The 25918-nt window shown below is 40.6% G+C and overlaps 1 protein-coding gene across 2 annotated transcripts; it reads left to right on the forward strand.

Annotated features, from left to right (window-relative positions):
- The first annotated feature begins 1618 nt into the window (after positions 1-1618).
- Positions 1619-24805, forward strand: PAXBP1 (PAX3 and PAX7 binding protein 1). Of its 2 annotated transcripts, none has more exons than XM_066340593.1 (18): positions 1619-2151; positions 3120-3248; positions 4773-4949; positions 6019-6114; positions 6815-6918; positions 7279-7499; positions 8414-8603; positions 12665-12788; positions 14373-14472; positions 14926-15041; positions 17950-18149; positions 19567-19711; positions 19860-19981; positions 20545-20621; positions 20887-20953; positions 22403-22549; positions 22894-23048; positions 24226-24805. In XM_066340593.1, exons 1-18 carry the CDS (start codon positions 1707-1709, stop codon positions 24341-24343), a joined length of 2733 nt encoding a protein of 910 aa, XP_066196690.1. In that variant the 5' UTR covers positions 1619-1706; the 3' UTR covers positions 24344-24805. The 2 variants fall into 2 exon arrangements, with proteins under 2 accessions (XP_066196690.1, XP_066196689.1); XM_066340592.1 differs by having other exon boundaries at positions 1620-2151; positions 6019-6240.
- The last annotated feature ends 1113 nt before the right edge of the window (positions 24806-25918 follow it).

The following is a 25918-nucleotide window of genomic DNA, read 5'->3' on the forward strand; positions in this document are numbered from 1 at the left end:
TGGAGCAGCCTGGGACAGTGGAAGGTGTCCCTGCTCATGGCAGGAGGGATTGAACTGGGTGGGCTTTAAGGACCCTTCCAACCCAAACCAATCTGGGATTCCATGATTCTCTGTGCCCTTAGGGGAATGGCTATCAAGATTCTGAGGAAGCTGCTGCAATTCAAAGAAATACAATTTCTGTTTTAAATAGTCATATTGATATAACTGTAATCAATGATGGAGCAGCTTTGCCAGGAAGCCAAAACTTAATTTTTCAGAAGATTTATATACATGCCCACCCCCCATTACTATGAGCTTTCCCACTGAAATCAACAATGTGCTAACGATGTAATTAATGGGGTCTATTTGCAATTGCAACTAGCTTTAAGCACAGTGGTGTTTGCAAGCTGAGGACTGAATCCCATTTAACTCAGCCAGGGAACAATTGAATCAGCTGTTGTACCTTGGCAACAAACCATAAACCTCCTTCTCCAAATTACAAATATTTCTAGTGATGCCTCTCATGACTGTCTAATACAGACACAGGCACATAATTCATGTCATCTGCCCAGGAACCCCCTTCTCCAGCTGTCTGTGCAAGAGAACTAACCTTGCCTTCACAAACAAGCAACTCATCAATCCTACACAGGATAGTGTTGTGTTAAAAAAAAAAATTAAAAAAAGAAGAGAGAGAGAGCGAGAGCTTGTGCACACAAATATATTGATTTCTAAATGTTACCGAGGCTTTCTCCAAGATCTGGAAAAATGAAACTTACATGATCTTCAGCAAAGATCTGCTGTCCTCTGGTAAAAAATGTGCTGAAATCACAGTAATTCCCCATTACCACACCAGCAGTGTCCAAAAATTCACACATGCAGCAGTGGCTGAGGACGTACGTATTCTGGCCCTGTTGGGAAGAAACGAAGTTAATAAATCCATGGGTTTTCTAACAGAGCAAATTATATTTTCAGTTACTTTTGTGACTGTAGTGCTCTGAATAAGGCTGGTGCAAGAGACCTTTTATTCCAGTGCCCAAGTAAGCACTGCAGGATCTTATTCCTGGAAAGAGCAAAAAATCCTCAACTACAGAAACTAACTGCTCTGATATTGTGGTGATCTTCCCGCTGTTGTGCCCCAGCGGATACCCGATTCTCCCAATTCCATTTTATATGGCTTTGCCCTATGGAAGTACTGCATTAGAAGCGCGGGGAATTTTTCCACAGCGATGTTTCCAAAACGCGCGTATGCCTGGCACAACAACAACAACAACAATAATAATAATAATAATAATAATAATAATAACAATAATAATAACAATAATAATAACAATAATAATAATAACAATAATAAAATAAAAATAAAAATATTTTAAAAAAGAAAAAAATTGGAATTTTGTATAGCAAACTCATCTCGCACGCTGAATCTCTCTTTTAACAGAACTCACTCCACACTGACACCACCCGCCGCTCCTTTCCCCGTCCCGCTCCGCTCGTTTCCCGCCCGCCCCGCGCACCGCTCCCGCCACAAGATGGCGGCGGCCGTGTGAGGGCGGCCCCGCGCGCTCCCCGCCGCGCAGGCGCAGTCCCGCGGCCCCGCCCTCCGGCGGCCGTGCGGGCGGCAGGGGGCGCTGCGGGCGGCGGTGCCATGCTCGCGGGGCCGGGCCTGGGCCGCGGCGCGGGGCGGCCGGAGCGGGCGGCACCGGGGCCTGCCGCGGCGGCCGGGCGGGATGTTCCGCAAGGCGCGGAGGGTGAACGTGCGCAAGCGGAACGACTCGGAGGAGGAGGATGAGGAGCGCGACGAGGAGCCCCCTCAGGAGGCGGCGCCGGCGGCCGGGACGGCGGGGGAAGGGCCCAGCGAGGCCTCGGCGCCGCTGGCGTCGGGCGCCGGGCTCCTGCCGCTGCCCGCCGGCTGCGTGCCCCTGGCCCTGCCCGGCAGCCCCGCGGCCTTCGCCTGCGCCGCCAGCTACGGCGCGGCTCTGGGCCTGGGGCTGGGCCTGATGGGGGCTGAGCGGGGCCTGGGGGCTCTGCCGCCGCCCGCCGCCCCGCGGCCCCCACAGCCCCAGCAGGGCAACGGGCTGCCGGCCGCCGGCCGCCCCAAGGAGAAGAAGCGGTCGCGGGAGAACAAAGAGGTGCCCAGGGCCAGCCTGCTCAGCTTCCAGGACGAGGAGGAGGGTGAGTGAGGCGGGTGGTCGCTTGGCTTTTGGGTGGCTTCTTGAGGGTGCGGAAGGGGTCCGGAGCTGCTCAGCCTGCGCTGGGCCTCCAAGGGAGGCGGGACCCGTGTTTATTTTTTAAGGCGGTGTGGTGTGAGGCGATGTGAGGGGACATAAGAGGGGCCGAGCCCTGAGGGCACGGGCGGGAAGGGCCCGTCGTGCCCGCGCCTTTCCCGGCTCCAGCCGCCTCACCTGGGCTGGTGCCTCACCTGGGCTGGTGCCTCACCTGGGCTGGTGCCTCACCTGGGCTGTGCCTCTCCTTGTGCTGTGCCTCACCTGGGCTGTGCCTCACCTGGGCTGTGCCTCACCTGGGCTGTGCCTCACCTGGGCTGTGCTTCACCTGGGCTGTGCCTCTCCTTGTGCTGTGCCTCTCCTTGTGCTGTGCCTCTCCTTGTGCTGTGCCTCTCCTTGTGCTGTGCCTCACCTGGGCTGTGCCTCACCTGGGCTGTGCCTCACCTGTCTGCGCTCCCTGCACCTGGCTGGCCCCAGGTTTGTGCAGCAGCGGGGGCAGCCCACAGTCTCCCCCTGGAGCCAGCAGCTTTGGCTGAGAGGCGTCTGCCCCGTGGCTTTGTGTCGGGTTTGTTTTAATCCGGTGTTCACGGGTCGCCTCGGACTGTTGTCCGAACGATTTGCGTAGTTTTGAGTCGTCTTAGAAGGAATTCTCTTGGAATCGCTGGAATTTAGTTTCTAAGACTCGTGATTTTAAATCTCCACGGAAGTACTGAAAGCGTAGAATTAGACTTTTCACTGTAGACTGTGAAATAAGACTGTGAAAAAACTTTTCACTGTAGACTGTGAAATAAGACTGTGAAAGAACCCTTCAGTGTTTGTTAATGGCATTTGTGAAGTTCCAGGTACAAAATTAAGAGCTTTAATAAATAATTATGCTTGAGAGAGCTAACGTAATGTTATGCAATTCATCTTTTAAAGAAACTGAAGAAGTTTTCAAAGTGAAGAAATCAAGTTACAGCAAAAAGATTGTAAAGCAGTTGAAGAAAGAATACAAAGAAGATCTTGAAAAATCGAAAGTTAGAACAGAAGTCAATTCTCCAACAGATGGTAACTGCAAAACTAATAGTAACTTTTGTAGTGGACAAGATGAAGTACTGTAATTTAATTTCTTGTTTTCAAAATGAATTGTTAGTCTTCTAGAGCATTTCACGTTTAGAGCTGAAGTAAAGCACAGATGAAATGTGTTACTTGAGCCTTAGGAACGCTGTTCTGTAGTTGGTAGAGAGTTCTTTGATTCTCTTGTAGAAATTAACACAGAAGGATGGAACTTCTCAGCTCTGTTAGATGATTGTCAGTAGACATAAGTATTCTGAATTGCAGCTGTGTTTATGACAGATGAGTTGCTTTTTGAATTAGGAAGGAATTACATTCTTTTGAAAACATACCTGGTGCTTGTCTGACAGGGTGTGCCCTTGGAATGCATTTTCTTTGAAAAGGAAGATTATTGGGGTGAGCAGAGTGGTGGTCTTTGTTATTAAGTTAATTATTCCACAGCTGCTTGTTTCAGGACTTGGACCTTGGAGTAGACTTGATTAAGCTGCCAGGCTGAAAGTGTTGGAGCAAAAGGATCTGTTAACAATGTACAGTCCTTGAGAGCTTGAAATGGAGCCTAGGACTTCAGTTTCATTGAACTGTTGGTTTTTGGGAAGCTCGTTGATAAAGTGTAGTGGTTGCTTTTCCACCTAAGTTTTAACATTGATTATGTGATGCTACTAGCACGAGCTGGGAGGTTTATGATGTAAAGATTGCAATGATCTAGAGAAGCACATGGAGGTGATCATGGTCCCATGCATGAAATATTCTTTAAATTTAATTAATTTTTTAAAAAAGATTTTGTCTGCATTTAGAAAATGCAGGGATTCTTCCTTATTAGAATCCTTAAATTGCCTATGCAGTGGTGTGGGGCATGAGCAAAAACAGAAATTATCATTTCTGTGGCTAATGTTTAGGTCATCCCTGAAAACTTAGATTCTTACTTCTGTCACAAAGATCCCTAAAACACTGCATTTTGCACATTTCTGTTTATTTTGCTCTCCCTAATTCATGTGGCTATAGTTCAAAGACTTCAAGGCTGCTACTGAGAGAGTAGCTTGGATTCTCTAAACCAGCACTTGAGTTGGAAATCTCAGATATGTGCAGCTTTTACATATTATTTGTGCTTGCTGCCTGTATCTGTATGTTACCCACCTAATGTAGGGTGTAGCCCAAGAGGAAAATGAAGGGTTCTTCTGAAATCAATTGGTTCTTGTGGAAGATTTGGTGTAACACAGCCAGTCCTTTCTCATTGCATTTGTAAGAGATTTTGACAAGGCTGAGTTCTCTCACTTCCTTAATACTTCACAATGTGGAGAATGTTTAGTGGTTGATGAGGCCTGCCTTGTCACATCTTATTTTGAGGGGATGTCAGTGATTTAATCACAATTTAGAAAGTGTATTTTCCTAACTCTCAAACAATAAAATTATTATTTAACGTTTTCATTTGATTTTCACTTTTGATTGCAATATCTTAAAAAAATATTTCTGAGTCATCTTTATAAAAGGAGTAAAACATGGACTTTGCTGTCTTATCAGTTGAAGCACCACTAGAAAAGACAGGACAGGTTAAAGATACAGGCCAAGAAGATGGGACTGCAAACAGTGAGCATGGTGAAGAGGAAATGGAAGTTGAAAGTGAGAAGGAAGAAGAAAAACCAAAGGCTGGTGGTGCTTTTTCAAGTGCTCTGTCGTCACTGAATGTTCTCCGCCCAGGTTGGTTTTTGTAATATGTCTGATAAGTTACCAGGTGATTTAGCCAGTGTTGACAGCACACTAATGTATGTGAGAGATTAGGAAATAGTTTCCAACAGTTTAGCATCTGAGAATTCAAGAAACTGCTATTTTATAAAGGTGTTCAGTTTTACAAGCCTTATGAGAGAAAATGTTTTGCTACAGAATGCTTCATCCTGATGTCAGAAGCAGGGATTTTTGTCTCAAGTAGAGGACAAACTGCAGGAAAATCTAGATTTGGAATAGGTGGCTTCACATGAGATTTAACTGCTTTCAGTTAAAATCTCTTCTGTAATTCAGATGTTTCAATTATGAGTCTGCAAGGTGTCTGAAATATTTTCCTATATTGTTTTGTATACTGAGATTCTAGTCAGGCTCTGAGCTCAAAGAAATCACTCTGTGAAAATATTTTTGAAACTGGTTTGCTGATTGTGGTAGTCTGCTCCCCAAATACCAGATGGGTGTCCTGGCTCCACACATTGATTTATATGACTTCTGTAAGTTGCATTAAGTTTTGTGCTGCAGATTTTAGAGTTCTCTATTAAGTCTGATGCTCTTCATGTTTCCCCCTGATTGTACAATTTTCTGTATAATAACTTGTGTGATTTGGTGTCCTCTTCACCTCTGAGATGATTGATAGATGATTGTTGATGCTTTTTATTCCCCCAAAATAAGAAGAGCTGTGAGCAGTATTAGGATAAGAAGTGATGCAGTCAAACACCTCATTTTCTTCCTCCCTTTGCAATAGTCAGCTCCTGTAAAGGGCTTTCTCTACTTTAGAAGTATTTCCCATAGGAGCATCAGGCTCCTATAACATGAGCTCCTGGAAGCAGAGCCAGACTTTCTGTGGTGATCCCAGCTTTGAGGGTTTGTGGTCAGAAAGCTGGCACATTTAGCACCTAAGTTGCTTGCAAATATTTTCCGTGAGTACGGATTTATTTCCTCTCACGTTTTTTTTTTTTCTGTGTGGTGACAAGAGATGAGCAGTAAGAAACTGTTAACACCTGTTTTGTTGCAGTGGTCGTTTAACAGTGCACACATCTGTCTCTAGGAGAAATTCCAGATGCTGCTTTTATTCATGCCGCTAGGAAAAAGCGTCAAATGGCTCGTGAGCTTGGAGACTTTACCCCCGTTGACAGTGAACCAGGTAAAGGCCGCCTTGTTCGAGAAGATGAAAATGATGCCAGTGATGATGAAGATGATGACGAGAAGAGGAGGATAGTTTTTACAGTGAAGGAAAAATCCCAAAGGCAAAAGATTGCTGAGGAAATAGGTAAACCCTTTTTTGGAAGGTCAGCTGATAAATACTCACACTGTTTTCGCTGCGAGTGCTTCCATTCGGCATTTTTAACCAGCATGTCTTTTGAACAATCTGGAGTTGCATAACATTTCTGAGGAAAAGTACTACATAATGAAATATGCTGGTAGAATTTTGAGCACAAAACTGGGTTCTGTGCACACTGCTGACTGCAGTAGAAACTTACACTAAGGATCAGTTCTTATTTTTCCTGTACTCTGTTTTTAGGAAGTATATAGTTGTGAAAAGCAAAACATTTGGTATAGGATTCTTCTTGCTGTTAAGCAGGTAAAATAAGCTTTTGGAAAAGGAGTTAAGACATTAGGTAATTTTACCAGCAGCGAATTGCAAATTTTCTCATTGGATCTCTCAAGTGGAACCCCTGTGCTAATAATGCACAGGCCAGTGTCCTTAATTCCTCATGAAGACGAAAGAAAGATGCTGTGAGATGTTCTCACTGGGGCATGGTTTAAGGTTTTTTGAATTTGTGGCCCTTATAATTATGGATGCATTTTATCTTTTTTTTTTTTTTTTTTTTACGTGTATGAAGGTATTGAGGGAAGTGATGATGAAGCACTAGTGGCAGGGGAGCAAGATGAAGAACTCAGTAGATGGGAGCAAGAGCAGATACGAAAAGGAATCAACATACCCCAGGCACGTATATAACTGTGTGCTTTTTGGATTTGTTTCTGCAAGTGTTGGCTAAATCCTTTACAAACTTGAGTAGTTTACAGAAGGCTGTTTCATTTGAGAATTTAAGTCTGTAAATTCTGATGCTCTTTAAAGAGAAATAGTGTAAGTATTTAGAATGGTAATGATGCTAAGAATTTGTCCATTGACCTCTTTGAGGGCATTTGTTTCTTCTGCCTTAGATATTGGGTGCTTAAATCCCCTTGATAATTGCATTTTGTAACCCTACCTGCTTACATTTTTCACTTCGATTTGAGATGCGTAAAAAAGTTTCCCCTTTCATTAAAGCCTAATAGAGTACAAATGCATTTCCTCTGCTACCAGGTTCAGCCAAGTCAGCCTGCAGAAGTGAATAATGTGTACTACCAGAACACCTACCAGACACTGTCTTATGGTTCATCCTACGGCGTTCCATACACCTACGCCGCGTATGGATCATCGGAAACCAAGTCTCAAAAAACAGATAACACAGTTCCTTTCAAAACTCCCAGTAATGAGATGACTCCTGTTACTATTGATTTGGTAAAGAAACAGCTTAAAGACAGGTAGGACAGACCATCTTTTTAGACCTAAAGACCTGTCCCCTAGGTTTCTGTTCCTCAGGTGTCTTTTAGTCTCGGTGAGCAAACACAGAGTTTCATCGCTGGAAAAGTACTGACTGGCACATCCATTAAAAAAAAAAAAAAAAAAAAAAAGGCAAACAAAAAAGCTCTAAGTGAAGATGACATTGACACTTTGTTCGAAAATCTCCTTGGATTGCTTCTCTGGAAGTGAAGCTTTAAATGTGAGGCCATTGATCTTGTTGAAGAGAGGTCTGAGTTGCATCTTCTGGACACTGCACAGTCTTATAGTGAAGAAATAAAAGGCCAGTGAGGTGTTTAGCTTATCAAGCTGCATTCCTTTAAACTGTGAATCAGAGATTTCCCTTTCAGTAGATAAAGAATTTAATTTTTAGTGTATACAGGGATTTTTTTGGCTCAAACACTGTAATCTGCTTGTCAGGTACACAAAAGATATGGGATGAACAACATGATTGCAATGAGAAATCATATGTAATGAACAGCTTGCCCTTTACACGTCTTCAAAATTGGTTTGTATGCCCCTTGTAGTGTTGCAGCCTTTGACAGTGACTCAAGTTAGTGGAGGAAAAAGAGTGCTTTGTATAAGCTGTAGTTCCCATCCACCCCCAAACTATCCAGCCAGCTTTTCATTAGGGACAGCCTTGCACTATTCTGTGTGCTATCAACTCCTGTGCAAGTTGTAGGAGTGGCCTGTGCAATGCACTAGAGCACAGTCCTGAAGAGAGGGGAGAAGGTGACAAATCAAAGGGCGAGAGTGTCTTTGCAAAATTCCCATGTGTAGGCTCAGTACTTGCACTGTACTGTCTGTTTGATGTCTCAATGGTCTGAAGTAGACAGACTTTGGGATGTAAATTCACTGTTTATCCATTGCCCTTCAGGTTGGACTCTATGAAAGAAATGCACAAAGCTAATCGGCAGCAATATGAGAAACATCAGCAAAGCCAAGAGGACTCTACCAAGGCAATTGAAAGATTAGAAGGGTCTTCTGGGGGTATTGGTGAACGGTATAAATTTTTGCAAGAAATGCGAGGGTATGTCCAAGACTTGCTTGAGTGTTTCAGTGAAAAGGTAAGGATGCAAAAACATTAATCTCTTTACCAAAAAAAAAAAAAAAAAAGGTGTCTTATTACATGCCAAAAACCACATCACCCTCTGTTTTTGAAAAAAAGTCCTTTGAGAGCATGTTCTTCAAAAGGTTTGGTTATTTGAGGATTGAAAAGAATTTTTTATCATGCTAAGCTGATTATCAGAAATCTCTCCTCCCAGCCCACTGACTTTAGATTGCCTAAAAACTTGTAGATTTTATGTCTTCAGGATTTTGGTAGATACTCTGGCGTTTCAACTTCACTCAGATCCTTTTTTTTACTTGTGTTGGAATCAGGTTAGCAAAAGTAAGGACTGAATGATGACATTGCTACTTTCTGGAGTGCTTGGTTTACACAGTAACAGAGACTTGTATTTTCTGTGTTATTATCAACTTCCTCCTGCCAGATGATTCTTGGTCTTGCTCTGGAGCCTGAAGGAGAGAAGTTTTAAAACTAGCGTAGATGTTGAAAGACACACTTAACAATATATTTCTTTCATGTAGTGTGATACTTTTATGCATCTCTAAGTCATAAACTTAGTCTTTTTTCTGATGTATGCACTGTGCTTTGCTTACTTATTTTGTTGTAAATACAGTAGGAACTCCTGAATATATATATACACACATATTAGGCACACACAGGATATACATGTTAGGCACACACTGTAGAATTCAGTTAGCAGTATATTGGCTATTTCTTCATTGTCTTCTGACTTGAACACAGTAGTACATTAATTTCTTAATGTCTTGTCAGGATAATTAGTAGTTTTAAGGTACTGCTTGCCTAGCCTGTTAGCTGTGGGAAAGGAATGGAAAAGCATTTTGGGTGCTGAGGGGTTGAACATTAATTGTCTACTGTTAGTGGAAATGGCAGAGTCAGTTGTCATCCTGTAAAAGTGAAGAGTTAACTATGCTATGAGCAAACCCAGGAAGTATGGGACAGTTAATTCACCTAGCTGATTGATTAGTGTAACTAATTAGTTGCAACTGATTGTTCACTTAAGAGGCTATATTCCTGAGACTGTATTAGCATTAGCTGTTGAATATTAATAAAGGTACTTTCCTAAGCAGCTCTGGCAGTGCTGGTTACCCAGATGGCTGAAGTACTACTAAAGATAAGTTTTTACATTATTACTCTGAGATAAAATTTGTATTTCAGAAGTCAGGTTAAATATCTATGTCTCTATTCAGTGTTTGCTATCTAAAAACCTTTTGTTAAATGACTTGTGATAACTATGAACCATGTCTGGAGGTTCTCCTTCATAGCATAATCTGTCTTGTTCAAATATTCTTAAGGTGTGACTTTTATCATCTCAGGCTCCTTAGGGGCATTTGCTGCTTTTGCTGGTTTCAGGAGGAGGCTGCTGCTGTACTTGAGCAAAGTGAGGTGCAAAAGCAGCAGGTGATGTGTCAGTCTAACAGGAGTGTTTCATTTATTTCGATGTTGTTTGTCCAGATAATGTGGTTTGGAATTCAGTGCTTTCAGCATGACAAAAGTACCATCAAGTTCAGAACCAGTAGCCCACAGGACACTGAAAAGTTTTCTAAAGAGGAGGTGTCAGAAGGGGACAAAGTCAAGCAATAAAATCAGTATCAGTTTTTATTTAAATGAAATGCAGTAGGACAGTAAATTTTCTAATGTTTTGAGCATAGAGATAAATTGCCTTCAGCTTTTTTGTAGAACCTGTGGCCCTGACTGCTTCTATTTCAAGTGTTGTTGTTATTATTTACATAATAATATGTATTATTTATTATTAATTATTTAATAATTATTTCCATAATTAATAATCTCTGTAGTTATTATAATATACATGAGGATATGTGTGTGTATATATATATGTATAATAATACTGTTTGTGTATATACCTATATCTGTATACATACATATGAAAACAAATCTTTAAGTATGAATGTTAAGATCATTTCTCCCATTCTTAAGGTTCAGCAAAGAGTATAACAAGACAGCTATTATACAGATTTTAGAAACTAGCACTAGAAAGGTCAAATCCTGTGTAATACATTTTTCCCCCATAAATAAGGAATCCAGTAGAGTAGAAGGTGGTTGCATGACTTCCTTTAGAAGTAATACTGTCAAAGTTTTGCTTTCTGAGAAGGCTGGGGAGTGACAATGACACTTTCACATTTTGAATGTTCAGTGGATACACAAAGATTGAATTGTTCTGGGCATACCTTTAACAGCACAAGTAGATGAAATGTTACTTTACCTGAAGAAGTGAATTACCAAAACACACTCTGTGTGTCAGAATTATCCTTGTGATCTAAAGGTTTAGAGACCTTTCTGCTTTTCCTCTTCCACTGTATACAGGGAAAGTGAACATAAAAATCCCCTTGGAAACACTGAATTTAAGGTACTGACTAAACAGAACAGGGAATGAGGGCTGTAACTTTGTAGTAGTCAGTGAAGTTGTCAGCTGCTCATTAACTGCAGTGTGGATTAGAGAAGAATAGGGGTTCTAAGTCTCTTGTGTTCTGAATGGGAAATATTTCGAGTGGTTTCATATATCTGAATACATCACTAGGTTTCTTTTTTAATCCTGAGAAAGTTACAGAAAGAACCACTAGGGATGGTTTGAAAAATTTTTATTTAACTTTTCAATCTTAGAATTTCTTCTATATGCTTAAGAGAAGAAGCTAGATTTTCTATGGTGAACTGCAGTAAAACCAGTATTTTTAAAATATTATTTCTGTTTTCAAAACTGTCTTAAATTCTGAATATAAACTTCCAGCCCTTGGAAGTTTATTCCCTCCTTGTCTTTCTCTCTACTCTTTTCTTCAAAAGAAAGGTGTACGTATTTTGAGTTGGTGCAGAGCTGCTTTTGTTTTAATCCCTGGAGCCTGGTTTATCCCACAGAGCTAATACCTTTTTCTTCTCTGATGTGTGTGTCAATCTCAGCCAGCTGAAGGGGCCCTGTAGCTATAAACTCAGAATTTTACATTTTACTGAAGGAGGTTCTTTAATAGCTGCTGAGTCACATTCTAAAATACATCAGGAAAAGATTTGTGATTTTATCTTTTGTTTGGGAAAAAAAAAAACCCAAAACAATCCTGGATGCTAGGCAGCAATGAATTATAAAAGGCTGGAAGACTATGGAGTAAGCATACATCTCAGAGGTAAGGAGGACATGGTTTGAGTGTTCAGAGCAAAAGGACTTGCCTTTCCAAATTAAGAGATTGCAAAAACTTCTGGTTTGCATTTGAGTCTTTATAATGATCTAATTTTAACTTGTCCCAGGGGATAAAAAAAAGAGCAGTGAGACTGCTATTTAATGTCAGGAAATTCTGGGCTGTCATAATATCATCTATTTTTGTCAGAGATGCTACTAAAATAGGTCATTAAAGAAAAAAAAAAAGTGACAGGTCTGACGTGACCTACCTGATTAATTCAAGGTTATACTTAATGCATAACTTGCACAAATTGTACTGTTTTAATTTTAGTGATAAGCTAGAGGAGTATTTGACTGATTTGAATTACCTGTTGGCATAACACCCTTATGCAGGGTTTGATTTCATTTCAGTAATATTTCAGCATATACTTCTAAGAGTTAGAGCAAAACAATAACTGCTGGCTTCAATAGTTTAGATGGATGGGTGGTTTTTTCACTGTGTAGAGTCAGGTTATTTTCTCACTGAAGTATAGAACACTTCTACATTCTTGTTTAAAGGCAGAGAGGAAATAATTGATGTCTGAGAAATGCAGACCTTTATACAACACATAACACACTTGGTAGGGAAAACAAGAGTACTGGCAAGGATATTTCACTCTCTAAAGAGGATGTCTGTCTGTGTAGACTCATTGAAGCCACAGAAGTTGCTTTCAGAATGCTCTTGTTCTCATTGAAAGCTGCCAGTGTTAAACGTGTGCATTTCCCATACCTTGACCTCTTTCCTGGTGCAAATGCTACAGAAAGGAGTGAAAGGCAGGACTTGGTGCTGCTGGGAGCACATTTTGCTCCGGAATAGACTGGGACCCCAGAAGCTGAGCACTCAGGATCTGGGTATTACGTGGTGTGTTGTATTTTTACAGGTGCCTCTGATTAACGAGCTTGAGTCTGCAATGCACCAGCTGTACAAACAGCGAGCTTCCCGCCTTGTCCAAAGACGACAAGATGATATTAAAGATGAATCTTCGGAGTTTTCAAGCCATTCAAGTCAGTCCATCTTGAAGGTTTTTATTATTCATTAAACAACCTTGTTTACTTAGTATGATCTAATCTGAAATGTAAATGTTTAATGTATGACTGTCTGATTAAAGTTTACTCTTACTCTTGATATGAGTAGAAGCCAGTATAGATGAAAGTTCTCTAATCTGTTTGGTTTTAAACTCAAAACCACTGTAACTCTGACTTCATCTCTTCTTTCTGTTTCACTTAACTGTATTTTCTCCTTCCTAGCACTAAAAATGTATGTATGGTGGCTGTGGGAGTAGGGGTAGTATGACTCCCCATTTTCTTCTTACATCAGGACTTTTTAAAAATTTATTTTAACCTTCCTGAATCTATAAACGTCATTTAACATGTACAGTTAACTGTATAAAGCCACTGAGCCCTGGGGCTAGGCTTCCATCTAATGTTCTGTTTTGTAGCCAGTATAAGTATTTGATTTCAGACACTTAAATTAAAATAAAGAACTGGAATACTAATCAGACTAATACAGTGACCCTGTATGAAATACAGCTTAAGAACAGCTAGTTGAAATTCCTGCTGACTGTGAATTTGTGGATTGGGGATTCTCACTGAGGAGGTTTCTTACGTTGATTACTCTTCAGTTTGTAAAACACTACAAAAGCATAAATATTAACTTGGATGAAAACATATGTTTCTTGGAGGAAGTTTTACTCAGGTGATTCAATCAGTGGTTGAAATATCCTATCAATAGGAGTCTTTATGCTTCAGAGAGCTTTTCCATTTTATTAAATGGCTTTCTGTCCTGTTGCTGATGTAAAATTCTGTCATCAGTGGCATTTCCCTCGTCTGCCAGAGTTGAAATCTTGTGAAGATGATGAAGTGTTAGGGTGTCAGAGTTGGTCATTCCTTTACAGAGTGGTTAGCATACATATTCTTTCTTGGACTGTTACTTGGAGTTTCAGGCATCACGTGGACTTGCAGTTTTATCCTGAAAATGCTGTTATGAGAACTAGAAACCTGTTTCCTAAAAGAAGCTTAGAATGGATTCTTTAAACTGAAATTTAATTCTAGGATGGGTATAGCTCTCATTGCTGAGGTTGGGTTTTACAGGGAGATCTTATTTAGTATCTGCAACTTTAGAGAAGGCTCTTAGTAGTTCAGGCATTGAATTGGAATACTGATACAGATCGGTGTTAATATTTTAAATGATGAATTTGCCAAGAGATTTTTGCCAGAACATGTAAATTTATTCCTGAAGTTTGGATAGGCTGTTGCTTAAATGTTAATATTTATACTTTAATGGGTGGAATTGAGCAGTGGCTAGCATTCAGTGTTGTGAGAGGGGTAAGAGTGAAGTACGGTGAAAACTACTTGACATTGAAGTGGAAATTTTTCAAAACTCTGCTGCTTTCTGTTTTAACCTCTACACGTCGTGAATTCAGGCTTCTGGGGGGATATTGTGGGTTTTTCCCTTTTTTTAATACTTCGACTTTCTATTTCAAATTACACTTAGTTTAAAAGTGGATGAAAGTCTCTTATGAAACTGCCTATAGCACATATATAGAATCACAAATAAGCATTTTAATTTTCATCGATGTAATTTTACAGATAAAGCCCTGATGGCACCAAATCTTGATTCTTTTGGGCGAGACAGAGTGATCTATCAAGAGCAAGTCAAGCGTCGAACTGCAGAAAGAGAGGCTAGAAGGTAGAGAATGAGATTTCTTTTCTCCTTTAGGAGTCTCCTTTGTCTTTTTGCAAGGTGCAGCTGTCCTCTGTGACACACTAACATGAGTGGCAATGTTTGCTTCTTCCCTGCAAAGGGAAGACAACATTCAGCTGGTATATTTTATACACCCCATCTTACCATGCAAGTGTACAGAACATTCCATGATACTGACTGAAAATCACTAAAAGAAAGCAAAGCAAATACTTTCCATATCTGTGTGCTCTCTGCTGCCTTTACTTCTTTTCCTTGTTTGAGGCAGCAACGTAGTGGAATGCTCGAGGTGGTGGCATAGTAAAAGTTGTTTTCAGCTTGACTTTTCCTAGAGCTAAAAGGACAAGCCTAAGTGGGCGTATTCATTGTGTAAATGGGGAAAACAGCTTTGCTGTAGCTAGTTTGTACAGGTGATAGCTGGTTTGTGCTGCTCCTTTGCAGAGCTCGCCGCAGACAAGCGAGGGAGCAGACTGGGAAGATGGCAGATCACCTGGAAGGCCTCTCCAGCGATGATGAGGAGACTTCCACAGATATCACCAACTTCAACTTGGAGCGAGGTCAGAAAAGCTTTGTCACAGAATCACAGCATGCTCTGGGTTGGAGGGGACCTTAAAGCCCACCCAGTTATTTTTGATTTTTTTTTTTAACACAACACTATCCTGTGTAGGATTGATGAGTTGCTAGTTTGTGAAGGCAAGGTTAGTTCTCTTGCACAGACAGCTGGAGAAGGGGGTTCCTGGGCAGATGACATGAATTATGTGCCTGTGTCTGTAATAGACAGTCATGAGAGGTATCACTAGAAATATTTGTAATTTGGAGAAGGAGGTTTATGGTTTGTTGCCAAGGTACAACAGCTGATTCAATTGTTCCCTGGCTGAGTTAAATGGGATTCAGTGCTCAGCTTGCAAACACCAGTGTGCTTAAATCTATTTGCAATTGCAAATAGACCCCATTAATTACATCGTTGGCACATTGTTGATTTCAGTGGGAAAGCTCATAGTAATGGGGGGTGGGCATGTATTTAAATCTTCTGAAAAATTAAGTTTTTGCTTCCTGGCAAAGCTGCTCCATCATTGATTACAGTTATATCAATATGACTATTTAAAATAGAAATTGTATTTCTTTGAATTGCAGCAGCTTCACTGGTTCCTCAGAATCTTGATGGCCATTTCCCTAAGTGCACAGAGAATCATGGAATCCCAGATTGGTTTGGGTTGGAAGGGTCCTTAAAGCCCACCCAGTTCAATCCCCCCTGCCATGGGCAGGGACACCTTCCACTGTCCCAGGCTGCTCCAAGCTGCATCCAGCCTGGCCTTGGACACTTCCAGGGATGGGGCAGCCACAGCTTCTCTTGGCAACCTGTGCCACAGCCTCACCACCCTCACAGGGAAGAATTTCTTCCCAATATCCCACCTAATCCTGCCCTCTGTCAGTGGGAAGCCATTCCCCCTTGTCATGGTGCTCCAGGCCTTTTTAAATAGTCCCTCTCCATCCTGCAGACTCTTCAGGTATTCTAAGGCCACAGTGAAGTTACCCTGAAACCTCTTCTCCAGGCTGAACAATCCCAATTCTCTTATGTAGCAAAACATCAAATGTTTGACAGGAAAAAAAATTGATCCAAATGTAGCCCTATTTATATACTTCACCATATTTTGGAAGGAGTTTAGGAACTTTTGATTCCTGGATAATCAGGTGACTAGAATATCACCAACCTGTTGTGTGTCTTGCAGCTGACTGAATAGCCCATCCTTAGTGAAGTTCTATTTATTTAATTCACATATGCTTTTCTGGCAAGCAGTAACCTTTTGGACAGTCAGTAAATCTTCTTTTTAATTTGTAAAATAACTTAACATTCTTGAGATACGTTTGTCTTACTTGTGAAATTTTGAAAACCTCAGTGCTTTAAAAGTCCTTTTTTGATTCATAGCAGGTATTTAGTGGAGTTGTGGATAAGCTTCTAGGAATGCAATGACAAAAGTTTTGCAGAGTCTTGTTGCAGCCTGGCAAAGTTTGCTAATAATAGAAAACAATCTTGATTTCAAAGATTGAAAAATCTTGTGGTACAATTAGCATTTACTCTGATTAAAAGAGAATCAGGTTAGAAGAAGTGAGGAGGAAGAGAGCAGCAAGAATCTCATTTACTTGTGTTGCATTTGAGGAGGGATTGAATGGTTTTGGTCTCTTCAAGTAGGAGAACAATATTGATTTTTTGCAGCGTGAGGGCTAGGGACCATGAAATTAAATTAGAGGATAGGTTTAAAATAGAGAGGTCATTCCCACAGAGAAGGAAATAAATGGCTAAGTCATTGCTGTAGGTGGTTGTGGAGACCTGAAGTATGACAACATTAGAAAAGCAATTAGATGAACTGTCTAGCTGTCAGGTCCTTTGGAAGTGCAGACAGTTTCCACACCTTTAGTTGCTAGCTGATTTACTGCAATTTTATGATTACACTGATTTTCTGCATGCAGGGAGGGGGTTGTTAGGTACTGTAATTAACTTTGCTAAATTAAATTCTCTAGATTCAGTGGGGCTGAAATATGCTTGGTAATTTGGCAGTTTATGTGTGCAAAAGCATTTTGTAGAAATGTCTTCAGTTTCTGAACGGGCATAGTGTTTATAAAGCTTTTTTGCTATTGTTTGTAGCTCTCATGTTGGTCCAGAAATAGCAGTGGAGGAGTCCTCTTTGGACCTAACTTTATTTGTAGATTTTTTTCTCAATCTCAGTATGAAAAGTGTGCTTATATGACATAATCACCTGTTCCCTCAGCCCTGTCTCTGCGTAAGGGTTATTTCTATAACCAAACATTTACAACTGTGGCTGCAGCAAATAGGACTGATGAACATGAAACTAACCCTGAGAAGAAAAAAAGCTGAAGGAAAAATAATACATAGAGAAAAAGGTCTGAACTGTATAGAATACTGGTACTGTAACTAAAAATAATTAAAAAAAAAAAAAAAGAAAAGAAGGTGCTAGAGGATTGTAATCACTGCCCAGTGCCAACAGACTTGGTGTCTGCCAGGACCCACCCTGTCTGAACTGCCAAATCAGTTGACTTATCTCAGATATTTGCACAAAGGTGTAGAATAATCTGAGTTGGAAGGGCCTGGAGATGAGCTGTTTGAAACTCCTGTGCAAAGCAAGGCCAGCTTCATGTCAGATCCACTCTGGATACAGCCCAGTACCTCACCAATCCTAATTACATTTGGTAACTTCAAATCCTTCCATGAAAGGTTTAAAAACCTGTGGTAAAAAAGTCTATTGGAGAGTAGTCATATGCTCCTGGTTTTGTAGCTTTGTGTGTTTGAGGCAGGAGTAACAGAACTAATAAAGATGATGGGTTTTTTTTGTTGTTGTTGTTTTCTTTATGGGAGTTAGCTTATGCCAGTGAGCATCATAGAATGTCTTGAAAGAGGCATTACAGGGAGCAGGTGATTAACTTGTTGTTCCTTTTCTCCCCTGCTAGATCGTATATTGAAAGAATCCAGCAAAGTGTTTGAAGACGTTGTGGAAAGCTTTTACTCCATTGATTGCATTAAGTCGCAGTTTGAAGCTTGGCGCTCCAAGTACTTTGCTTCTTACAAGGATGCTTATATTGGCCTCTGCTTACCAAAGCTGTTTAACCCTTTAATCAGACTTCAGCTGCTGACCTGGACTCCTTTGGAGGTAACCTTCCCTGCAGGCAGCTTCTCTGTCAGCTGCTATGTGGTGGTTCTTTCACACTTGGGCAGAGCAAAGGAGATTGCACCTTTGATGTTTCTCCTAAAGGTGTATTCTAGGGGTGAAATTTCAAATGGGCACCTGTCTTGGGGCAGATTTTCTGAAGAGTGCCAGGACTAGTTAGTCCTCTGTGCTCCCAGAAGACAGGTTCAATTTGGCACATGACCAGTTCCTTCTCAGGAAGCAGTGCAGACCAAAAGGTCTACAACTGCACAGAGGAGTGGCTTGGAACAAAGTGATCTTTAGGATCCCTTCCAACCCAAACCATTGTATGAGTCTGTGAAAATACGTTTAGTCTTTAAAATACTTCAGAGAAAATTGTGACTCTGGATAATGTCGTTTTATCAGGAGTGTAACTAAGAACCTTGTCCTTATGTGGAATTACAGCCTGTGTCTCTAGGTTATGTATCTGTCTCTCACATACATCTCCGTGCCCTGTACAATTCTGGCTGGCAATTTCCAAGTCTTTCTCATAGTACTCGCTGCCCAGTTATTCTGTAGGGAACATGAGAAAAGCAGGACAGCACTGTGGCAGCCCAGAATCCCTGACACACATTCATTATCCAGCCTGCAGATGTATGTTTTCATGAGGTGCCACCAGGACAAACAGTTCAGGTAGCTTTTGATTCCATCTCTGTTCTTCCTTTGTTTCAGAAGTTAGTTTTATTTTCCTTACTACTAAGAGAATATCTGCAGAAGGGGATTTTCTGTCACCTTTTCTCCAAGTGCAGAGGAGGGGAAGGCGTGACTCCTCTTCAGAGAAAGTTCAGCATGTTAAAATAATGTTATTAATTTGATATTTGACTTCATTAGTCAAGCAAGGAAAAATCTTAAGAAAAATGCCCTCATTAAATTTAAAATATTTTTTGTGCATTCTCTCTTCTCCCATGCTATTTCTCTGAGTTTTCAGGTTGACAAAATAAAACTCATGTTAGTTGGAGGCATGATACAGAATTGTCAAGTCTTAACTGTATTCACTATTCTCTGTTACTCTTCTTCATAAGCATTTTGTTAAAGTAGAAAAATTACAAGGTGCTCATAAAGTTTTCAATCCAGAAGGCATAATTTTATAATGCAGCAGAATTGAGCTGCACTTCTGACTTGTACCCTAATCTGTAGGCTTTTGTTTGGCTCAGGTGTAAATACAACTGCTAAAAAATCAATCTTGCTTCAGCCATTTTATCTATTCATTGCATCTGGTGGCTGTGCTGGTAGAATGAATTGGTTCATTTGGCAGAGTGTTTTAAAGCTGTTTTTGTCACAAAAACATTGTGCATTGTATTTGCATACATAGTACATTTTCTATGTACTGACTTCAAATTTTTGTTTAGGAATCTAACCCCAATTCTTTTTTATTTACTAGGGCAAGTGTCGAGATTTTGAAACGATGTTGTGGTTTGAGTCATTGCTGTTTTATGGCTGTGAGGAGCAGGAGCAGGTGAAAGATGATGCTGATATTTCACTGTTGCCTACCATTGTAGAGAGAGTTGTTCTTCCTAAATTAACAGGTACAGGCTTAGAAAATGGGAGGGAAGGGGTTGTGGAAGTCTGATGCTTGTTTGTGCTTTCACATTTTACTCTTGTGTAAATAATTGGATGTCTCAGTACCTGTATTTGAGTATTTGTAAAGTGGAGTAATTCTTTAATCTCTTACAGTAATTTCTGAAAATATCTGGGATCCCTTTTCTACCACACAGACATCTAGAATGGTAGCAATTGTACAGAAACTAATAGATGGATATCCCTCAGTGGTGAATGCAGAAAACAAAAATACACAAGTAAGTTGTTGGATTTTTTTTTTCTTAAATACGTTGCATGAGTTAAGGAATTTGAATGCATTTTTAATACCTTATGTTGGGAAATACAGCAAGAATAAGAATTTTTTAATTGTTTAGTGCTCTGCAGCCTGGTTGTGGGGAGTATGGTGATAATAAAAGAAAAAACTCAGTGGAGCCTCCTCGAAATAGATACTAGAGATAAAAAGTTGTACTAAGACCTGTTGGTCTCCAGTTTTGCTGTAAGGGTTGGCTGCAAATGCACAGGCTTTTCTTTTTTAGATCTCTGCAGCCTTTTAAAATGTATTTCCTGGAAATTGGATTGTTTTACTTGCCTTCTGTGAATGCAGGAACCGGTATTAAGAGTTCAGGTTTTAATTGAAAGTGTCAAATTTCAGCTCTGTTAATTATTACAGGCTTCATTAGACTATTTATTTATGTGCTCAGATATGTATGTATGTTTATTGTTATGGTCACAAATGTTCTTTGTTGCTTTAAAAATGAGTTTCTGAGTGTTTAACTACTAAGCAGTGCATTGGACATTTAAAAAAAATTACCTGTTTCAGATGCTTTTAAAGGCGCTGCTGCTAAGAATGAGGAGAACACTAGATGATGATGTATTCATGCCCTTGTATCCAAAAAAGTAAGTTTACTTTCAACTGTGGTGTTAGACCTTTCTCAGCAGGTCACTGTGTTATGTCCAGAGTTAGGAGGGGTTTTTCCTGGTCTGGTTCAGTGCCTGGGTACAGGAGATCTTTTGTTGTCCTTCTGGGGGCATTTAGCAAGGACAAGAAGGCTGGAAGGGAATATTTATGGAAATGAACTGTGTGTTGGAAGGAAAAAGCCAGCAAATTCGAGACAGAGGTGTGGTCTTTGTTGCTCATTAAACAAAATCTCTTACTTTCCAGCATCTTGGAAAACAAGAACTCTGGTCCGTATTTGTTTTTCCAACGTCAGTTTTGGTCCTCTGTTAAGGTAAGTCAGTAAATACATCCAGCAAATCTTTGGTCTGAGACAGTGTAGCAATAAAATCCTCCTCAAATTTGTGGGAAATGGTAGATGGAAACTGTTTCAACTTCATTTGCAAAAGCTCCAGCTCTGGATTCTTAGTCTTTGATAACACACTGTGTCCTCTTCACGGCGTGTCTGGTTGTTCATGGTGTCCCCCAGGGCTCAGTTTTGGGCCCAGTCCTGTTCTATATCCTGATTTATGATCTGAATGAGGGCATCAGGTGCACCCTCAGTAAATTTGGGGACGACACCGAGTTGGGCAGGAGTGTTGATGTGCTGGAGGGCAAGAAGGCTCTGCAGAGAGACCAGTGGGATGAGAGCCAGCAAGGCCAAGTGCTGGGTCCCTGGGCTTTGTCCAGACAACCCCAGGGCTGCAGGCTGTGGGCACAGAGGCTGGAAAGCTGCTGGGCAGGAGAGGCCCTGGGGGTGCAGGTGAACAGAAGCTAAGGCAAGCCAGGTGTGCCCAGGTGGGCAGGAAGGTCAAGGGCACCTGGGCACCTCAAATGCTGTGTCCAGCTCTGGGCCCCACAATTCAGGAAGGGCATTGAGGGGCTGGAGCATGTCCAGAGATGAGAACAGAGCTGGGAATGGTCTAGAGGAGAAGTCCTTTGAGGAGCAGCTGAGGGAGTTGGGATTGTTGAGCTGGAGGAGGCAGGGGAAGGGGAGGTGACAGGACAGGGACACCTCATCACTGCCTGACAGTGGCGTGTGGCCAAGTGGTGTCTGCCTCTGCTCCCAGGCAGCCAGCAACAGGATGAGAGGAAATGTCCTCAGGTTGTGCCAGGAGAGCTTCAGGATGGACATTGGGAAGAATTTTTTCACAGAAAAGATAATGGACCATGGGGATGGAGCACCTAGCAAGGTGGTGGAGTCACAGCCCTGGAGGTGTTTAATCACATGGACGTGGCACTCCATGTTCTGGTGGAGTTTTCAAGGTGGTGTTTGGTCTTAAGAGTGGACTTGATCTCAGAGGTCTTTTCCGACCTGATTGGTTTTGTAGTTGAAAAGGTTGTCAAGTGGAAGTACCAGCATTTCAGCTTGAATGTTATGGGGTCACTTAGCTTACTTGCCCCAGGTTTTTTATATCCTTGTGCTTGTCAGAATAAAAAAATACTGCTTTTAGGAAATGGGGGAGCTCAGAGCTGTGGCTGTCATAGTTTATTTCCAATAAAAGACAGTGAAGGAAATTAACTCCCAACTAAACAGAAAAGTAGACACTGATGTTGGTTGAACAACTGCTCTCCCTGATTACACAAACAGAACTCTTCTCTGGAATTTTCTGTTTAAATTGCAGCAGCAAGGGAAACTGTTCTGAATAGGTTTGCAAAATGTTTAAAATATTTGCTGTGTTTGATCAACTCTCTGGTTTCAGTACAGTTTGGAATACTTATTTTCCCTGTGTTGTATTTTCAGTTATTGGGAAACTTCCTCCAGTGGTATGGAATCCTTTCAAACAAAACTCTACAGGAGCTGTCCATAGATGGGTTGCTTAATAGATACATTCTTATGGCTTTTCAAAACTCAGAGTATGGAGAGGACAGCATTAAGAAAGCTCAAAGTGTGAGTAAAATCAAGCAGTGTTTAATGGAATGGGTTTCAACTGAAAGGAAAATATAGTTAAAACTTGGTGTTGCCTATGAAATTTTGGTTTTGACACCTCAAAAGCTGTAGTCAGTGAAAAATAGATTTTTTTTTTTTTAAGTATACAGACTAAAGAAGGAACCTTCTCTGGCTCATGCCTGTAGATGGATTAGGTTCCAGTGCTTTTGGCCTGGGTTTTTTTTGGTTTTTCTCATTTTTTCACTCAGTTGGGCCTTGTTCCTGCAGTCTTCACAAGTCATGTTATGTAGCTTTTAAAACCTTTGTTACATTGGGTTTAACTTCCTTTTTCCTGTTTTTCCTAGGTAATTGCTTGCTTCCCTAAGCAATGGTTCACTAATCTAACAGGAGACAAGACTATTTCTCAGCTAGAAAACTTCTGTAGATACCTTGTTCACCTGGCTGATACAATTTACAGAAACAGCATTGGGTGCTCTGATGTAGAGAAGAGAAATGCAAGGTAACTTAATTTTGAGTTAAAGCAGTTGCAGTTCTTGTGATTTGATTTATTTTGCCAGTGTATGCAAACATGGGTAACTCTCTCCATCCTGCTGCGTGTCTTTGGAAACTTCTTTAAATTTAAATGTTAGAAATTGATATTTTTAAGGTGTCTGAAAAGAGCAACTGCTGAAAGTACTGACACACTGATAATATATTTTGCACTGCTGCTTAGTGTCCTGGATTGGAAAAGGGGGTTTACAAAAAGCAGGGAGAAGCACTTTTTATAAGAGCAGATACTGTCAGGACAAGGGGAGTGGCTTTAAACCAGGAGGAGGGATTTATGTTGGATATTGGGAAGGAATTCTTGGCTGTGAAGGTGGTGAGGCCCTGGCACAGGCTGCCCAGAGAAGCCTCCTGTCCCTGGAAATGCTCAAGGCCAGGTTGGATGGAGCTCTGAGCCTGGTCTGCTGGAATTGTCCCTGTCTGTGGCAGGAGGTTGGACTGAGATAAGCTTTAAGGTACCTTCCAACCCAAAGCATTCTGTGATTCTGCCAAATTTTGTAGCTACTGTGTTGGGACTGTTGCAACTTGCTGATTCCTGCTTAATGGCTTCTAATTGCAAACTGTCTTCTGTATACAGTTCAAAAGTTCTGACTATTTACCCAGCCAGCTAGATGAACCTGTTCTGCCTGAGATCCAACAGTAATTGTACTTGAATCTAATGATCAGCTTAATTAAAAGTTTGCATTAGGCATGTTACTGCTGGCCAAGTAACCTGTTATGCCATGGGAACAGCAACAGCACAGAGATGAAGTCTTCCAGTCTTGGTACAGTCCTGTGTTTGAGTGTAATAGTTTGGGATTTAAGTTTTTGAACTCTCTTCTTTTGGTGGTGTGTTTCTAAATTTAAAAGAACTTTCTTCACCACATGAAATGATAACTTGGTAAAAAATTTTATTGGAAGATAAACATCTAATTATCCTCTTTCCATAGCAGGTTCTGATTTTTATCTTTGGTCCTTCTGCTTTTTCCCAGCATTTAACAAATCTGTTGCCGTTACCCTCATTAAGCAAATATTATAAATCTGCAACAGGAATATGAATTACATGGCATCCATGACGTAGTCTTCTGTTGAAAAATTAATCCATGTCCTTGGTGGTTCTGTTTCTGTATTGATTTCTCTTGCCTCTTTTTTAGGGAGCACATCAAGCAGATCATAAAGCTCCTGGCAAGTATCCGAGCCCTGGATCATGCCCTTACTGTTGCAAATGATCACAATGTAAAAGAGTTCAAGATTCTAATAGAAGGAAAATAGACTTTTCCCACCACTCATTTTGAGCTTTAAAACCATTCCTGATGTGTAATTTATGTACATATGTAAAGTTTCTTAAACTGTAAAGTATTGATCTTTGTTTTAATACAAAGTGCATTCTTATATACAGCATCCTTAAAAATAAAAATCATTGACTTCATTGAAAACAAAAATGGAATCCCAAGGTTGTCATCTTTCCAGAAATCAGATTTTCCCTCAAGTTTCTCAAAATTTTGTTCACAAAAATACTTTGTGTCCATAATCAGTGGTCATCTACTCCTGTTAATTGTTCCATGGTTGGCTGGAATGTGTATAATAGATTCTATGTAAGACGATGTATGCATATATTTATACCACCATGTTGCTTTCACACTGGATATAGAGATGTTGTACTGTTGCAATAAGCTTTTCATTTGCTAAAAAATACTTATTTTGACAATAAAATGATCTTCTTATTGGTCAAAAGGGCTGGTAAAACATATGTGAAAAATTACAAGGTGAAGAGTAGGGACACACTGAAGTGGATCCAGACCTTTAAAAGGCAGCTGTGGACTCCAGGTGGAGTAAGTAAAAAGTGATTGACATTCAGAGTACAGAACTCTTATGACTGTTCTTTAAAAGGAAGATCTGGATAAATAGTGAAGTGGTTTGGTTTTTTTGATGCAGGCAAACACTGAGAATTTGTGATTATTGTACATGTGTAGATGGTGGCACTTCCTAAGCTCCAGGCACCTTTCATTTTGTAGGACTGATGGTTTACCTCTGAATTCTGGAACCCTCCTTCCTTTTCTAAGTTGCTTAAGTTGTATTAGGGTTTGTGTGTGTGTGGGAGATTGGGTTTGGTTTTTTGTTTGTTTCCTTTGGAGTTTTTTTTTTGTTTGTTTTTGTTTTGTAATGTCATTCATGTAACCTATTCCTTCAAGTTAGAGTGGCTGAAGATATGCAGCAAAACGAAAGTGGAAAAAAACCTTTGAGGTATTTATATTGTAATATATATTCAAATGTTATACTAAATACTGTCTTAAGTATAGTCCTAAAAAGCCCAAGGCATTTAATTTAAATGTAAGTAAAACCACTTCAAAAATCTGTTGATATACATGAAAACACAAGTGTCTTGATCTTGGGCTCCAAGGCAGGTGGATAACTGTAACAGCCTTGGGTTAAGAGCTATTCTCCAAGTGTGCCCAGCTTTTTTTAGGGTATCTGTAGCAATGAATTTGCATACTGAGTATTTATGCTTATGTGGTGTGGTATAAATGAGTATATTGAGCACATACCATTTGTAACATGCACACTTCCTTGGGCCACTGGATAGTTGTTTTTTTGAACAGCTGGGATTGATGGAGCACACTCAGAAATACCTGCTTTTTAAAATTTAAATGAAGTCATCTGTTGAGTTGTTGCAGTGCAACTTGTTAAGCTTTGCTCCTTTAGGGAGGGAGTGAATGAAATTATGTAGGAGGCTGGTTCTGGTTGACTATTCCAATATGTCAGAAAAATAATCTTTCAAAGTTGGATTTCTGGAGTGAACACAGTAGGATAAACACTGGAATTCACATACCTACATAAATCATAGTT

Source organism: Sylvia atricapilla, chromosome 2 (assembly GCF_009819655.1).
Source record: "Sylvia atricapilla isolate bSylAtr1 chromosome 2, bSylAtr1.pri, whole genome shotgun sequence".
In the NCBI taxonomy this organism is placed as follows: Eukaryota; Metazoa; Chordata; class Aves; order Passeriformes; family Sylviidae; genus Sylvia; species Sylvia atricapilla.

Excerpts from the sequence above, each read along its gene's own strand:
- PAXBP1 (XM_066340592.1), top strand. The coding sequence starts at position 1,707 with ATGTTCCGCAAGGCGCGGAGGGTGAACGTGCGCAAGCGGAACGACTCG. Across the intron at positions 4,950-6,018 it reads ACTGAATGTTCTCCGCCCAG|GAGAAATTCCAGATGCTGCT; the intron begins GTTGGTTTTTGT and ends ATCTGTCTCTAG. Across the intron at positions 14,473-14,925 it reads GCAGAAAGAGAGGCTAGAAG|AGCTCGCCGCAGACAAGCGA; the intron begins GTAGAGAATGAG and ends GCTCCTTTGCAG.